Genomic DNA, 16,836 nt, shown 5'->3' with positions numbered 1-16,836 from the left:
AAGTGTTCAGGTTGAGGACAGGTAGTGGTCAGGATCCAGGAAAGGGGGTTTTGATCTTGAAGGTTCCTTTCAATCTTAGATTCTGGGATTCAAACATAGTTATAATTAAAAACTAGGACTTCTCCAGACCTCGATACACTCAATGGAAATGTCTTAGAGTGACTTGAGTGTTGTAACAGAAATTCTTCAATTGGATCGTCCCCTGTAGTCCTGCAATGATGCATGTGTCAGGACCTACCTTGGAGACCATCTCCCCCTCTCCTGAGGCATTAGTTGAGAGAGTCATGTGGCTGTCAATGAGGACATTTCTGTGCTTTGGATACTTAGCAAACAAGTCCTTATTTGCTGTCAGAGTGAGTACAAATCGTGTTTCCGGAAGTGTGATAAATTGACTATCCATTTCTCCTGATTAGGCAGCAGATGGATTTTTGTTTGTCGTAGGATGTGACCGAGGGAAGATCCTCTTCGTCTCCGAGTCTGTCTTCAAGATCCTCAACTACAGCCAGGTATGGCTCCTGTTTCTGTCACTGGCGGGCAGCCCTCCAGCAGCCAGAAAGGTCACCCCACGTGTTAGAATAATTCTAATATACACGTCCCCTGTGAAATGCTTGTATCATACTCCCACACACACACCCAGTGCTTCTTCCAGAAAATTCGTCATTTCTTAACAGAGAAATGAATTTAAACCTAGAAAAAAAACTCTTTTCTTTTTTTGAGTATTTATTTTTTAGAGAGAGCGGCAGGAGTGGGGGTGGCATGTGTATACATTCGAAGGAATGTAGCTTGAATGTATCCGGACTGTCTTGCTTTTCTTGGTCTTTGAGCAAGGTTATGAAGGCCATTGTGGCTGAAGAGCACGGAAACTTGGGTTAGAGTCCACGCCCACACCCCGTGTCCCCAGAAGGGCATTTGTGGGCATCAGAAATCAGTCAAAGGGAACGTGTACAGCTAAAAGATTCCTGCTTCCAGGACACGAACTATATTTATAGAAATATCCGTATAATTGAGCCCTTTCCCCTGTGTTCCCAAACCAAATTCATGATGCCTCGTTCCCTGTGTCTGTATCTAGCCAGAGTGACTGGACAGGTGTACATGTTCACGTTGGACACCTTGACATTCTCTTGCTTAGAAAGACAGAGGCAAAGCACCCACTGGGTACATTCTGTTCCATGCGCCGTTGACTCCTTGTCTCCGTGCTCCATCCCTGCAGAATGATCTGATCGGTCAGAGTTTGTTTGACTACCTGCACCCTAAAGATATCGCCAAAGTGAAGGAGCAGCTCTCGTCCTCAGACACGGCACCCCGGGAGCGGCTCATAGATGCAAAAAGTGAGTCCAGAAGAAGGCTGCGGCTGCTTCCTCGGGGCCCACCCAGACCGCTGAGTGAAGACAGCTGCTTGTGGCCCCACACCCGGCCTCAGGCCTCCCTCCTCTCTGCCCTTTATCTGGGTCACAGGTGCTCTCTTTGGCTCAAGGCGATCATCTACCTTTCTTTGTATTTGTTTTGTTTCCCATAAAGAAGCAACCACTCAATGTCTAAATCCACAGAGGAAAAATAGCTACCTTGATTCTTTCTGGATTTTAGTCTCCGCCCCCTGCCCCCAGAATCTAGAAATTCCCAGTTCTATGCTTCTGAGTTTCAAGGGCTCACACCAGTTTGATTTGTTCCCTCCCAAAATATCCCCTTGATTTACCTGTGTTACACACATGCTGCCACACAAGATAAGAGTAAGAAAACATGAAATATGAAAGTGGTTGCTCGTTGGTCAGATCCATCTCCTGGCTTCCTTCTTTAGCAGTGGAAACCACCTTCCACATTCTTCCCCTGCTTCCTCCTCCCGTGTCCCCTCCTGTGCCTCCTGCATGAGGCCCTGTAGCTCTCCTCCCATCAGTCCCATGGGAGCCTGTGGACTCCAGCAATTAAGGTGGAGTCTGGAGTCAGATTGCTAGGCACACTTCCCAGTTCCACCATTTTCCAGCTGTGTGACCTTGAACAAGTTACTTAACCTCTCTGTGCCTCCGTTTCCTTATCTGCAAAATAGTGCCTGTTTCATTGGGTTGTTGTGGGGATTAAATATAGTAACACACATAAAGCCTGTAGGGCAGTCCCTGGTGCACAGTAGGCACAATGTCAGTGTCATGATCTTTTCATTAAATATCCTCTTCCTAAAAGTTCAGCACAGTCCCTGGAACCTGTTGCCTTTTATAGTCTGGCCCTGGCATTTTTGGTAGAGACGTGAGGAGAAAATAAGGCGATGTTTGGTCCTTGCTTTAAGGCTCTCACGTCACAGGGATACCAGGAGACAGACAACACCCTGCGTACTGGGTACCGCCACAGAAATAGTACCAGGCATAAAGAACAGAGGATTCATCCTCATGTGGGCGTGAGGACAGGCATCACTGAGTCGGTGACAGCTGAAGTGGGTTTGAAAGGATGGATTACTGTGTGCCAGTTGATGAAGAGATGAGCAGAGCTGGGAAAATGATTTCTGGAAGGATACACAGGTGTAGTGCCTGCCGTGTGGCTGGAGCAAACCAAGCAGGGCAGGGAGGGCAGGCCCGTGTGCGTTCCAGAGAAGATCAACTGGGGTGCCTGAAGGGCAGGTAGGCTGGAGGGGTGACAGCCAGCAGGAGCCCGGGCAGCGGCCCCTTCTCTGATAGTCACTCCTGTGGTGGGCGCGCATTATTCCCAGACACAGACCCATAGCCAGTGTTCACAGCAGGATCCTGGTCCTGCCTCTCCCACCAGTAGCTGCATTCTAGGTGGTCTGGAAACATCTCCAGATGGACAACCCACTTCCCCACGTTGCATCTTTTATGGCCTGAACTGGGGAAGAGTGGTGTGGTCATTATGAAACAGTGAGGCAGGAAAGAAGAGGCTTTCTTCAAGGTCACACTCCCCCTCCTGACAGACAATACTACTCTCAGTTTATCACATTTTGTGTGTTGATTTGCAGCTGGACTTCCAGTTAAAACAGATATAACCCCTGGGCCATCTCGATTATGTTCTGGAGCACGACGTTCTTTCTTCTGTAGGATGAAGTGTAACAGGCCTTCAGTAAAGGTGGAAGACAAGGATTTCCCCTCAACCTGCTCAAAGAAGAAAGGTAACCATTTCACTTCTTGAAAATCTTAGTACAGGGGTGCCGGGGTGGCTCCGTCGGCAAGGTGTCTGTTGGTTTCGGCTCAGGTCATGGTCTCCCGGTCCTGGGATCGAGCCCTGCGTCGGGCTCTGCGCTCAGTGTGGAGTCTGCCAAGAATCTCCGTCCCTCTCCCTCTTCTGCGCTCTCTCTCAAATAAGTAAAATCTCTAAAAATAGTAATAGTAAAATCCGAATACAGGGGAGACTGGCTTTGTCCCCTGAGGTGTTCCGGAGGGTGTTGGTTCGGCGGTCCCCTGCCAATCCCAGGACTGCAGTCAGTGCCATTCTCCCCCGATGGGTAGGGCCTTTGGGGAGCAGAAGAGATTAGAAAGCCCTGATGGTCGTCACAGTAACAGTGACTCCTGGGAAGGCTTCCTTCGTGCAAATTCCGTTTGTCGCAATGTGGTTAAGAAAGACTGCTCTCAGCCACAATGCCAGCCACTCCCCGAGCCTCCCGCCAGTCCACCAAAATGACTCTTGCTCCATTCATCAAGGACACTCACATTGCTAGACATAAGGGACACTTCATTTTTCTTCCATCTGAAAGTATTCTTTCCCTAAGATTCCACTGAACCTCATTCTTCTCATCTCCCCCATCTTCTGCTGCACTGGGCCCTCTTCTGACTTCCTTTGGCTCTCTCCTCATCTGTCCTGAGCCACCTTTCTGTCTACACTTGAACCATAGGTCATGTCCTCTTCTCCCTTAGCTTGCTGTAGGCGCCAATAACGTCCAAGTTTGTCTTTCTAGCCCAGACTTTTCTTTTGAGCTCTGGATCCATAAATCCACGTCCTCTGAAATCTACTTACCTCTGAAATCTTCTCAAGGGCATCTCACACATGATCTGCAAGAGTGACCCGCCCTTGCCCCGAGCTTCTCCCTGCCGTAAAGGGCACCTCGGTCCTCTGCATGTGCTGGAAGCCGGGGAAGCACCCCAGCCCCATGCCCTCGCTCTCCCAATGCGGTCCGTGACCCAGTGCTGCCCCCGCGACGACCTCCTGCAGAAGTCCCCTCACTGGCACAGCTTTCTCCCGGCTCCCTATTTAAAAGCCTGCAGCATCCCCACTGCTGTTGGGGAGAAGTGGAGAGTCCATGACCTCGCACCGTCCACCCCACCACCACCACTCCACATGCTCAGCTGTACCGACTTCCTGTCGATGCCTCTCCCCGCCTTTCACCCCAGGTCTCCGTGGGTGCTGGCCCCTGTCTCCCTACCCCCGACTCCCTTCAGCTGGCTCGCAGCACTGGTCCTTTAGAGCTGGGCATCTGTGGCTGCCGCTTGCTCCCTCAGGCCCGCTGGCAGCACCCCAGGTTCTCTTGCTGGCACCTTCCTGGAACTGCCCTGTGCACTCCCCCGGTTGTTTGACATCTGTCTCCACCGCGGACTGGAAACTCCATGCTGGCGTGTCCGAGGGGTTTCCCCGTCTCCCAGTAAGCGGCATAGACCGGCATAGACCTCTATGAGGATCTGTTTATTGTTAAAATCCCCAGGCATTCTAGACTGAGTGTGTCCCAAAGTGCAGTCCTTCTCCCTCATCTCTACAGTGTATTTCTGTTCTCTCTTCCTGGAGTCTGTGAGCAGCAGCAAACATTCAATCCAGAAATGCTGGAGTCCCCTCCACTCTCTCCTTTGTACCAAATGTTCTGATACTCCTACCACATCTCAGGAGTTCTCAGAAACGTCTCCCGTGTGCTTCCCCGCCTCCTTGTCCTCCCTGGGGTCCCGGAGCACAGCCCTCGTCTCCTGCTGTATGTCTGTCTTCACCTGATGGCTTACTCTTCCAGTTCCCTACTGCTGTCCTCCGGAGTAGCCAGTCCTTTGCTGTGTCCCCACTTAAATACCTTTAGAAGCTCTCCATTCCCTGACACACACGCATTTGTTAGCAAATAGTCTAAGACCCTAGTCATCTGCCCCATCCTGCCTTCCCAGCCCCGCCGGAGCCCTCTGTTGTTGCTCGTACAGGATGCGCTTCGACACTTTGGACCTCCTCGACCTCCATGCCTCTGGGTCCCTTAGTCAGTGCTCATCCTTCTTGAGCCACCTGCTCCCTGGTTTCCCCGGGCAGCCATCCTCCCTCCGGTAGATGCAGATACTCCTTCCTCGGCATCAGCAGCCCTGCTCCGCATGGAGGACGCTGGAGGACGGCTGTCCACGCCTGTGTCTTCCTCCGTCCCCAGATTCTCCCTTCTGGAGGGCAAAGCTGTGTGTGTTGTTTGACTCCCCCTCTCCCAGACCCCAGCCTGCCGCAGGCTGCCGTGCGTGCTTGCCCACAGCTGTCCTGACTTTGACCATGGACTTTGCTTTCTAGCAGATCGAAAGAGCTTCTGCACCATCCACAGCACAGGGTACCTGAAGAGCTGGCCGCCCACAAAGATGGGGCTGGACGAGGACGGCGAACCGGACAACGAGGGCTGTAACCTCAGCTGCCTGGTCGCCATCGGACGCCTGCATTCGCACGTGGTCCCACAGCCAGTGAACGGGGAGATCAGAGTGAAGTCCATGGAGTACGTGTCCCGGCACGCCATAGACGGGAAGTTTGTTTTTGTAGACCAGAGGTAAGCGTCTGTGTGGCCCCCGTGAGCATTAATGGTACAGGATTTTCATCTCTGGGTAGAGCAGAGAGGGCTGGGCCATCAGGGTAAAAAGAGGGACACAATGGGGATCTCTGCTAAAAAAAAAAAAAAAAAAAAAAATGACCCTTTGGAATATCATAAACACAGAGAGTTTTCTCTGTAACGCTCTTTGGCACATAGTGACCATTAAGTAGACAATATTGTGGTTCGATATCCATGGCCAGGAGGGAAGTGGTGGACATTCGATGCTACCTGAACAACCATGGCTGTGATTGGAATTCCGGAATGTCGGACTTGGAAAAGAGGATCTAGCCCTCAGCTGTCTGATGCGGTGGCCGTTGGCCATGATGATCTCAAACAGCTTCTCGGGTTTTAATTAAAACGAAGTTCACAGTTCTCAGGCTCGCTAAGCCGTGTTGCAGGTACTCCGTAGCTCTTTGAGGCCAATGGCCCAGATCGAGAACATCACCATTGCAGAAAGGTCAGTGGCAACACTGACCCAGTCCAGTCTCATTTTTCTGGATGGGGACCTGGGGCCCACCTGAGGACTGGCCACCTCCCATTCAGAGCGGAGGGGTGGTGGACCTGAGCTGAGGTCACAGATGTGCCCAGTTTTCCACGGCTCTCTGCGGCCTCCTGGAGAATATTCACAGACTGATAAGTTTTCTGGCTATTAGAAACAAGTCACTACGTGCAGGAAAAGGATGCCCCCACTTTGCAAGGCCCTTATGACCCCCGCTGCTGGAGCTTTTAATGTTTGGTCATCTGATTAAAAGAAAAAAAATTGGGGGGGGGCAGGTAGTAAAATGGAGAAGGTTTGCACTGGGGTTGGGTTTCTGTCACATTTTTATCTGACTAACATGGTTACCATTTTTAAGTCTCCTTTCTTGGGATGACGGCCCCTTTGAAAGGCTTCTTTTCTTTCTCTTCCCTGTTTTTATAGTGTTGGTTAAGCTCAGTTACATCCATCCAGCTTGGACCTCATTCTCCTCAGCACAGCGGGGTTCATCCACTGCAGAAATGCTGTTAATTGTCTGAATTACTGTTTCTTTTTTAAAAAAAATTCTAGGGCAACAGCTATTTTGGCATATTTACCACAAGAACTTCTAGGCACATCATGTTATGAATATTTCCACCAAGATGACATAGGACACCTCGCAGAATGTCATAGGCAAGGTAAGCCGGGCTGTACAAAAGGTCTTAATTTAAGGAGTCCCCATGCTTTGAAACTAGGCCACATAAACTTTCCAGAGAAATCAGCCCCCACTAATGTGGGAGGCAGTTAGCCCAGGAGTCTATGGAGAAGAGACTGATATTCCGGGCCCTGTTTATCCCCTTCCAGTGAACCCACCTCGGACTGCCTAGCAGTTTCCTGTATATAGGACAGTGCAGTTTCTGGAAAGCTTCTCTTATTCTTGTTTTACAGACCTTGTAAAGATTAAGTACGGCTCAAACAGATCTCTTTTCCATGAAATCCTGCCGTGCTTCCTGTATTTTCCTCTTGACTTCCAGCCCTGGCACATACTGGCCTCCCGAGAGAGGAACCAGTACTGACCCTTTCCCTCACGGTCCTGCTCATTCACCTCAGACGTGTGTTTCATAGACGCCCCTTTGTGCACGTCTGCTGCCCCAAGCCTGGTTCAGGCCCTTGTGGCCAGCCAGTAATTGTGAAAGACTCCCGACCGTCTCCCTGCTCCCTTCTGCCTCACCTTCTACATTCCACAGTTGTCCTGTCTATGCCCCAACAGAGAAAGCTTGATAATGTCCCATCCTTGCTTAAACCTCCTGCCTTGAGACTCGAGGCCAAATATCTGTGACCAGCATTCAAGACCTTCTACCTCCTGACACAGACCCACCTTCCCAGCTTCACCCCTGACCCATCCCTGCCCGCAGAGGCATCAGAGCTCTCTCCTCACTTCCTGCCCTCACCACCCTCTCCCACTCGCTGGGCCGTTCTGGGATCTTCCCTCCTGCCTGGGCAGGGGCCGCATGCTGTCTCCCCTCTGTCTCCAGCGCCTGGCCCATGAAAGGTCCTTGTGACATGTTTGTGACCTAAAAGAATAAAATTTGAGTAAGTGAGTCACCTTCCTGGATTCAGATGTCCTAAAAATGCTGTTCCGCTGTCAGGCTTTGTAATGGGGAAGGAACACAGGCCCTTGGGACATTTGTTGTGCGTTTCAGAGCTGGTCCCAGTCAGATGGCAGTCACGACATCCTTAACTTCCCGGAGCCTTCACTTGCTACACTGAGCAATAGCAAGCGATTCACGAATGAATCGAAAGGCTCTGAGTCCAACCCTCAGAAACCGCCGCTTGTCCGAGTGCCCGCTCCCCCGGCTTACTCTGGCCATGGCATTGAAGCCTGGGCACACCTGGGTTTGGTTAACTTCATATGTCAGCCTGAGGGAACCATGTTCATGGCTTCTTTGCATTTTCAGTTTTACAGACGAGAGAAAAGATTACGACGAATTGCTATAAGTTTAAAATCAAAGATGGTTCTTTCATCACACTGCGGAGTCGATGGTTCAGTTTCATGAACCCTTGGACCAAGGAAGTAGAATACATTGTCTCAACCAACACTGTTGTTTTGTAAGTGTTTTCCCCCATATCAGAGGCTCCCTTGCTTCAAAGATAAATGCCTGGGCTCTTTACCTGGGAAGGCGGGTACAGACAACCCCTAGGATCACACCTTGAATGCCACCTCGCTTATATCCTGGGAAGCCTCAAGATTGGTAGAGGCCAACAGGGTTATTAACAAAGAACACGCTTCAATACATATATGGTGCAGGCCCCTGGCTTATGGAATTACTCCAGGAGATCGTACTGTCTCCTTCCCAATGCAGCACCTAGCTTTTGAATCCCAGAGACCCTGCACCCTGGGCACCTGGGTACCGCCGTGGAGGGAAGGGTTGACGGTCGTGGAAGGCTCACACAGGTGCCCGTTCAGACTAGCCCTGGCTGAGGGTGGCTGGGTATGCGTGCCCGCCAGGCCTGCCTCAGAGGCTACTACCTGCAAGGTGAGAAAGGAAGGACCTGCTCTTTGGCAAGAACTATTCCGCATCACGTCACCTCCCCCACAGTGGCCAGTCCCCTGCCTGGGGCTAGAGCTGAGTGTGTGAGGGGCCCAGGCAAGGTGCCCCTGCTGGCTGGAGGGAGAGGAGGCCTTGTAGCAATGGCCGTGGGCAGCCGCAGTCACCTTCACTGCTGGGCTGTGCCCCATGGAGACCAGGAAGGCCCAGGCAGGCAGTGAGGCCAAAGGCCGGGATGCTGTCCGTCATGTTCTCAAACAGCGAGGAGACCTGCTGAGCCACGCAGACAGACACTTCATTTTCTGGCCTGTCCACGTCCAGAGTGGACACCGGACACCTCGGCCAAGGTGAAAGGTGCATGGTTCTGAGCAGGCCTGACTCATGTTTCCTTATTGCTGGGATGTTCACAGAGCCAACGTCCTGGAAGGCGGGGACCCAACCTTCCCGCAGCTCACAGCGTCCCCCCACAGCATGGACAGCATGCTGCCCTCTGGAGAAGGTAACTATGGACCTCAGCAGCATCGGGGCTTACCCGTGAGCTGCTTCTTGTGGCCAACTACCCAAGTAGTTGGTGTCCCCAGTCCCCATACAAGAAAGGAGACCTCCGGGGATGAGCACTAAGGATGTTGTCCTCTCACATTCTTTACTGGGCCTGGAATACGGAGAGCTCATTTTTGCTTTTCCAAGGCTGCCTGGACCCTGGAAGCCCTTGGAACCGCAAACTCCCTGCTCCCCTCGGGCTCTCCTCCCTATTGCCCAGTGACTGCAGTGTGCTGCCTTTTGGTGACTGTCACTGGCTCCTGTGGTGGGAGGAGGGGGTCTCTCAGCACCGGGGTTTGTGCCATTCCGAGTGGGGCTCCCTCCCAGGCTTGGCCCCAGCCCCTGCTCTCTGCACTTGACTCATCCTTCTATGGGACCACCTCTGCTCGCATGGCTTCCTTCAGTCCCCACGTCTCCACCAGTGACTCTCCTATATCTGGGCTCTCTGTCTCCAGAGTTCTAGGTCTGTTTCTCCAACTGCCTCCTAGACAGAGCTCCTGGAGTCTCAAAAGCACCTGAAATTCAGCATCTCCAAACCAGTTGTCTGCACTCCGTCCTGTGGTTGCTTAAGCCAGAAACTTGGACTCCTCCTCCTCGCTCCTTCTATCTGAACACAAAATCCTGCCCCTTCTACTTCTTAGACTTCTTTGTCTCCCTCCCACTTGTCGCCTAGATCATTGCAGAGAATTTTCTAATCCTAGTCTCACTCCCCCACCGAATCCCCTTCCTCCAGTATCGTTCATTCTCCATGCAGTGGACTTCCCAGTAAGCCAGTCTAAGTGCCTTTTCTGTGGGAAGTGCTTTGGCACCTCTTATGCTCAGGATCCCGTCCAAACCCATTAGTGTGGCATCCAAGACCTTTCGTGATCAGATTGGTAGCTCCTCCTGCTTCATCTGTCACCACCATCATTCATGAGGAATTTCTTGGAGTAGTGTCCCAGGTTTTGTCCTCGCTCAGGGCTCTTGCATATATTGGTGGCTGTGGATAGAATGCCTTCCCCTCCTCACCTCTCTGCCAAGCTAATTTCTCCTCTCTCAGGACTCCGCTTAAACTTTCCCAGGAAGCAGCACCTGGCCCTGGAGGAGCTGGGTGCCTTGGGCTTACCTGTCCCAACTTACCATGCTCGTTCCAGCCATTGTTCATCTTCTTGGTCTTCCTGCTAGACTGTGAGCTCCTTGAGGGCAGAGCTGCTGGCTTATCTCTGTGACCCTGGCTTGCATACAGTGCTGATCAGTCCACAGATGTTGAGTGTGGGAGGGGGGATTAGATGCTTTGCTCTGGCCTCTGATCCTGGATACAGACTTGAGCCCTCTGCTGGAATGCCTTTTCCTGACAAGCTGTGGTTCTCTTATCACTTAGGGCAAGAAGCCTGAGGTTGAACTTCAGGTAGATCACAAGATGAGCAGGTTTTAACTCCTACTAGTATTTCTTCCTCGGTTCCCCTTTCCCACTCTCAGATTCCTTTGTTGTAGGTGGCCCAAAGAGGACCCACCCCACTGTTCCAGGGATTCCAGGGGGAACCAGAGCTGGGGCAGGCAAAATAGGTCGAATGATTGCTGAAGAAATCATGGAGATCCACAGGCAAGTAACACCTTCTGGTTGCTCTCGTAAACCAATGGTTCTCAACCCAGGGCATTTTACCCCCCAAAGGATGTTTTGTAATATCTGGAGACATTTTTGGTTGTTAGGTCATCCACTGGATAGAGACCAGGGATGCCGCTTGCTAAACATCATGTAGTACAGAGGGCAGCCTCCTTCCCATCTCTCTGGCCCCCAACAAAGAACTTTCTAGTCCAAAATGTCAGTCGTGTGGAGGTTGAGAAATCTTGCCTTAAAGAAAGCATGAAACCCAAACAGGCCAGAGTCAAAGGGAAAAATCTTTGGGAGGCTCAGTTTTCTAATGACTTTGTATTGACTCAAGGGATTAACGAGGAGGGTTGGACACTAGCGACACAGGACTACCGGAGTAGCGACGATCAGAGATCTGGGCCTTAACAAAACATTAGCTCCTTCTAGTCAAAATCTGCCTAGCTTTAACAGTAGAGATGGAGGGCTGCTTTTCCATATGAAAAAGAGGGAAAGTTGTTTACTTGGGTTTGAGCTCTGGGCCTCTACTTGGCTGTGCTGGAGATTCACTTAACTTCCTGGTCTCTGTTAAGCCAAGCCACAAAAGGCAGGTAATAACTATCTCCCAAGGATTGCTTTAGGAGTTTGAGAGGTCTCAGGAACATTGCTAGAACAGAAACTGACATATGGTGAGTGCTCAAAAATGTTTAATTAAATCTGAGTCCTTAAGAGTGGCGATTAAGAGGGAAGCAGTTATACATTCATCTGAATTTGGAGAATGGAGAGGGTAGTAACCAGGTCCTTAGGAATGCACACTTAATGGAACAAAATAAGAAAAGGGAAAAATTACTCCCTGCCGCCACTGGATTGATTCTCCAGGAGAACTGAAAGCTGGTCTTGTTTTCTAGTTGGCCAGAGGTGTTCTTATCCCAGTGGGCCGGACAGTTCGGTTCCAACCCTGTGGGAATGGTGGATGTGACCCCATCTTCAGGAAGATGTCAGGGCACTGTGCAGTGATAATCAGATTCTTACTGGCCACTATATACATACTCTGCCTTGCTTGAAACCATCCAAGAACAGTGTAAAACAGTCCTTGACCTCAAGGGTCTTAGGTCTTTGAGAAATCTATTTTCTTTATGATAATAGAAAAAAGGGAGAGTGCGTGAGCTGAAGCAAGGAGGGGAGATTGCTAAGAATCCTCATAAATAATACTGTGGAGTTTAGATAGGGGAAAAGAAATTATAAGAGGCTTAGATAGGAAAAAAAATTTTAAGACCCCATTCATTGCAGGATGCTGAGCAGCTGTCCAAAATGTGCTAATAAGTATTATGGAAGTTGGATTGGAATAGCAAATGAAGGGGAACATGCTTAATAACCCAGGAAGAAGGGCCCATCCCTCAGTGATGATACTGTCCCAAAGAAAAATCCATAATTTAAGGACTAGAAGATGAAGTAACAATGAAAAGGCAATCCCAAGATGGGGAACCCAGGAAAATAGTGGTTTCAAAGACCTAAGTAAAAAAGATGGGAGAGATTCAGCAATTGTTGAGTAAGCGATTAGTAACCATTTGTGTGTGCTGAGTGTGCATGGCTTCTAGTTGTATTCTGCCTTTGAGGAGCTTATGATCCAGGAGAGAGAAAGCTTATTCATTCCCCAGTCTACAGAACCAGGCAGCACAGGCCAACAGCCAGAGGACTGCTGAACAGTTGAGAGCGGGATGCCTGGGACCCAAAAGCGGCATTCATCCCTGTAGAAGCTAAGGGCCTGGTGGTCACACAGCTGCCACCATACTCCAGCTTCACCACCAGGCCATGCCTTCCTCAGTTCCTTCAGCCTGATGAGCATGTGTGTGGGTGTACAGTTCTAAGACTTTGTCTCTGTTAATCTCCTATACTGAGAAACCTACAGCTGAGAGGGTCTGGACCCATCTTTTTTTAATCACCTGTTGCTTTTGAAGGTGGTTGAGACAGCTGCCCTATTACTACTACTGCTACTACTACTAGAAAGCAGGGCTACTTTCTAGGTGTAGCTGAGCCACCCTAGCACCTTCCATTTCCTAAGAGTATTCACTAGCTAGAAAGTGTCTGTAGGGAAGAGGATAAATCGCTTGCTGTGGTTTCTAGTTCATGGTATCAAAGATAGAGGTTGAACTTCTAAAGTCCCCTCTGACTGTGAGATCTGTAATCTATGAGAAATGAAACTGACCACTTAGTTGAAACTCAGCAACCTGAAATCCAAAGCCTAAACCAAGGACTTTGTCAGTGAGATGCTAGACTCCAGGGATTGCATTCTAGATCAGGTGCCTGTGGGATAAATAGGGCGTCTCACCTGTTATTGTAAACATGATTTTATTGGAACACAGTTACACCCATTCGTTTCCATATTGTCTGTGGCTGCTTTCAAGCTACAGTGGCAGAGTTGAGTAGTTCGGATCAAGATCATGTGGCCTACAGAGCCTAGGTCGTTACTATTTGGCTCTTTACAGCAAAAGTTTGCCAATCTCTATTCTAGTTGCTCATTCTTCTTCTTAGCCCCTACCCCTCACACCCTACAGAAGAAAAGGAAAGACAATATAACTAATTCTTCTCTTCTCTGACAGAATAAGAGGGTCATCACCTTCCAGTTGTGGCTCCAGCCCATTAAATATCACAAGTACACCTCCCCCTGATGCCTCTTCTCCAGGAGGCAAGAAGGTAAGGTTGATGACTCTTAGACTAAGGTCCTTCTTAACCTGGAGAGCCTCTTGTCCAATTTCTGAGATGCTGGTAGTGGGAGTACGTCGTTACCATTGTGGTTGCTGAAAAAAGCTGGATCCTCTTTTAAGCAATGCATCTGTGTGAGTTTGGGTATAAAGCATGCAGGTGGAGCTAGAGAAGCTTGCTGATATCCTTAGTGGACTTATTCCATGTGAATAGGGGAAGGCAGAAAGAATGTTCTAAGGAATGGGGAGACCATTGCATTGAGGGAACAATTGAAGAGCTCCCATGAAGGAAAGATTAGTGAGTAACTCACAGAAAAAAACTATGTAGTTCTCTGCCAGGAATTTTCAAGGGAGAAAACATCATTAATCTCTAGGGCAGGCACGGGAACCAGAAATACTAGCAGGAGCACTTAACGGTGTTTTGGAAGGCAAGCCATGCCTTCGCAGCTGCAGAATACATGGGGGGTCTGCTGGCCGGGTTCCCTGTGATAGGACAGCACTGGGTACAAGTAATGTATCAGTTGCCAGCTCTCATGAAGAGTTGACTGGAAGGTTATACCATCAATAAGCTTAGAAACCACTCATCTGTTTTCGTATTTGCCAGAGAATTTATAAGTGTAGGGCCATGTTAATTATAAATCATCAGTCTGCAGTGCCTGATGTTAATACAGGCTAGGATGATCCAGAATCTTTGGACATAGTCTTCCTTCCCCTGCCTCCCAAAACATACAGAGAGAAAGAATCTTGTAATGTACATAGGACTCCTAGAACACAAATTATATCAAAAGCAGGCTATGGCTTTTCAGAACTGCATTCCTGTGAGGCTAGGTTACCAGGAGCTATGGTGCTGCAGGTAGGATGGGGCAAGGGTGGTTGGTGAGTAGAGTGGGTAAGGTCAGGACTCTTGCTTCTACCAAGGTGGCTCTATTTTATATATGAATCTTCTGTAAAAATTTATATTTGAGAATAAGCTTTGATTCCAGCCCCCACCAAAGTTTCAAGGTCAATAAATTAATGGGTAAGATTGATCAGTGCAAGATAGACCTGGGCTTGAAGCCTGGCCTTTCCATGTGCTAGCCGGGTGACCCTGTATAATTGTTTAGCCCTAGTTTTGTTTTATAACAGGGCCCCTGTAGGTTAGGATGCTCAGCGTCTTTGAATATTAAGTCCCGGTATGAGGCAATATATGAGAAAGTGCTTGGCTTTCAGTAATGACTCAAAAGATAGCACCAACAGATAAAGCCTAGGTTTGGTATATCCCCAATCCCTGTTCACAGGTTTTTCTCTTGGGCTTGTTCTCCTGTTATATCCCTAGGTCCTTCCTCCATATTGGATCCACTATCTCCTTGGGGTGGTCTCCCTTTCTCTGCCTCTCAGTTCAACTTTTAGGCACTTGACTTCCTGGTATTACCAAGAATCCCACTACTGTTTTGAAACCTTATCACTCCAGTATAGTGCTTAAATATTACTGAGGGAACTTCTGTGTACATTTTCTCATCTTAGCCTCACAACTTCATAGGTGAGAAAATATAAGCTCCCAAATATTAAATGCTGGGCTAATCATTTAACAAGCGTAGCCCCAAACTTAGTCAGATGTCTTGACTTTTGATTCTTTCAACACCAACAACTTTAGAGATCTAATACTATACTCTACATCACAAAGCCCCAAGTATTTTTGAGGCACTTATGGGAAAATTTTTTTCTTTGGGCTTATAAAAATGGGTCTGAGAAAATAAATACATTCTGACCTCAGCAACAGGACTTATAAGAGCAGCCTAAACAAGATGGGAGTGAGAAATGACAGCAGCATTGTACCAATGCCATGAGAGTAAAGTTGGCCCCATGCTTCTAGCCCTTTCCAATCACTTTTAAATGGGGCAGGCCCCAAAATGAGCCATTTAGCTTGCCTATTATTTCATTCAGGGTCAAGCAAAAAAGTGAGGCTCTAGATGAACCACCTAGGTTCCAGAAGTCTGGACATCCGGGGGCACTACGGCAAGTTCAGTTAAAGCAGCAGTTCCCTGGTATTGAGGGAGGCAAGATCCTTCCAGGGATCTGCAAGGTCAAAATTACTTTGATAATCTAAAACTTTTTTTTTCCTCACTGTGTTGATTCATGAACTGATAGTGCAGAAAGCAGCGCTGGATAAAACCGGTGGTGCTTTTCCAAAGATCATGGCAGTGGCATGAACCTGTGCTAGGAGTCAGCGTATTCTTCACCACCATATACTCACAATAAGAAAAAAATTTCGAGCCAGTTTCATTTAAGGGTATCCTTAATAAGCAGTAGAAATGGTTTATAAAATCCTTGCGTAAATCTTTTAACGCTGCTACAAAATGGGAAGTATTTGTTAGAGCACTTGTGCTGCTTCCTGGAGTACAACGGTCATCTCAAGGAGAAAAGCACTTGCGTGGCTAAGTTAGGAGCTAAATGAACTGCTTTTGTCAAAGGACATCATTTTTACTATTGCAGGCTGTGGTTGTTCAGATTGGGTATTTAGCATACATTTTCTTGAAAATGAATGAACTGGTGAGTTTAAGGAAGACAACTGACAGTATTTGCTGCCCGAGAGAAAAGTTTAGCTTTCAAGCAAAAATGAGAATTTTTGGAAAACTTGTATCTGCTGCTTTGAACTCAGCAGCTTCCCAGAACTTATGACCTCATAATCAGGAAAACCTTTTAACAATGGAGATGTTTTGAGGTATAATGAAATGTGTCAACATTTAGTTTTGCCTAACTTAGCAAATGTTTTCCAAATGACCAATACAAAAGACTTCAAAATCATACAAAGGTATACCAATGGATTTGTATATAATAGAGTACAAGAATTTCATTAATACGGTTTCAGATTCCACATTGCACCTAATCTTTAAGAAACTTTCACTTGTTGACTTTTGATGTAATATCAAAGAATACCAAAGTTGTTTGAAAAGGCTATTAAAAAGGACCTCCCGGGCGCCTGGGTGGCTCAGTGGGTTAAAAGCCTCTGCCTTCGGCTCAGGTCATGGTCCCCGGGTCCTGGGATCGAGTCCCGCATCGGGCTCTCTGCTCGGCAGCGAGCCTGCTTCCCTTCCTCTCTCTCTGCCTGCCCTTCTGCCTACTTGTAAACTCTGTCTGTCAAATAAATAAATAAAGTCTTAAAAAAGACCTCCCTTTCCCAGCTACATACCTTTCTATACTTCCTTCCTTCCTATACTTCAACAAACATCTAAACGTACTGAAGAAAATGAGAATTCTGTTAAATTCTACTAAGGCAGACATTTGTTTAAAAAAAAAAAAAAAAAGGT

At 48.5% G+C, this 16,836-nt stretch overlaps 1 protein-coding gene across 15 annotated transcripts in view; it reads left to right on the top strand.

Annotated features, from left to right (window-relative positions):
- Window positions 1-16,836, top strand: part of ARNTL (aryl hydrocarbon receptor nuclear translocator like) — a 105,047-nt gene that overhangs the window by 79,528 nt on the left and 8,683 nt on the right. For 11 of the 15 annotated variants that reach the window (XM_045065794.1, XM_045065788.1, XM_045065784.1 and 8 more), the window contains 9 exons: window positions 414-506; window positions 1,211-1,328; window positions 2,957-3,106; window positions 5,449-5,695; window positions 6,783-6,889; window positions 8,150-8,300; window positions 9,151-9,239; window positions 10,754-10,862; window positions 13,448-13,541. In XM_045065794.1, the coding sequence (XP_044921729.1) occupies window positions 414-506; window positions 1,211-1,328; window positions 2,957-3,106; window positions 5,449-5,695; window positions 6,783-6,889; window positions 8,150-8,300; window positions 9,151-9,239; window positions 10,754-10,862; window positions 13,448-13,541 (1,158 nt within the window). The remainder of the gene's footprint in view (window positions 1-413; window positions 507-1,210; window positions 1,329-2,956; window positions 3,107-5,448; window positions 5,696-6,782; window positions 6,890-8,149; window positions 8,301-9,150; window positions 9,240-10,753; window positions 10,863-13,447; window positions 13,542-16,836) is intronic. The other 4 variants (XM_045065789.1, XM_045065790.1, XM_004752015.3 and 1 more) reach the window with 1 other exon arrangement.

The sequence above is a fragment of the Mustela putorius genome, unplaced genomic scaffold (genome assembly GCF_011764305.1).
Source record: "Mustela putorius furo isolate JIRA1106 unplaced genomic scaffold, ASM1176430v1.1 tig00003859_pilon_pilon_pilon, whole genome shotgun sequence".
NCBI lineage: Eukaryota > Metazoa > Chordata > Mammalia > Carnivora > Mustelidae > Mustela > Mustela putorius.
This window is presented reverse-complemented; position numbering and strand designations above follow the sequence as displayed.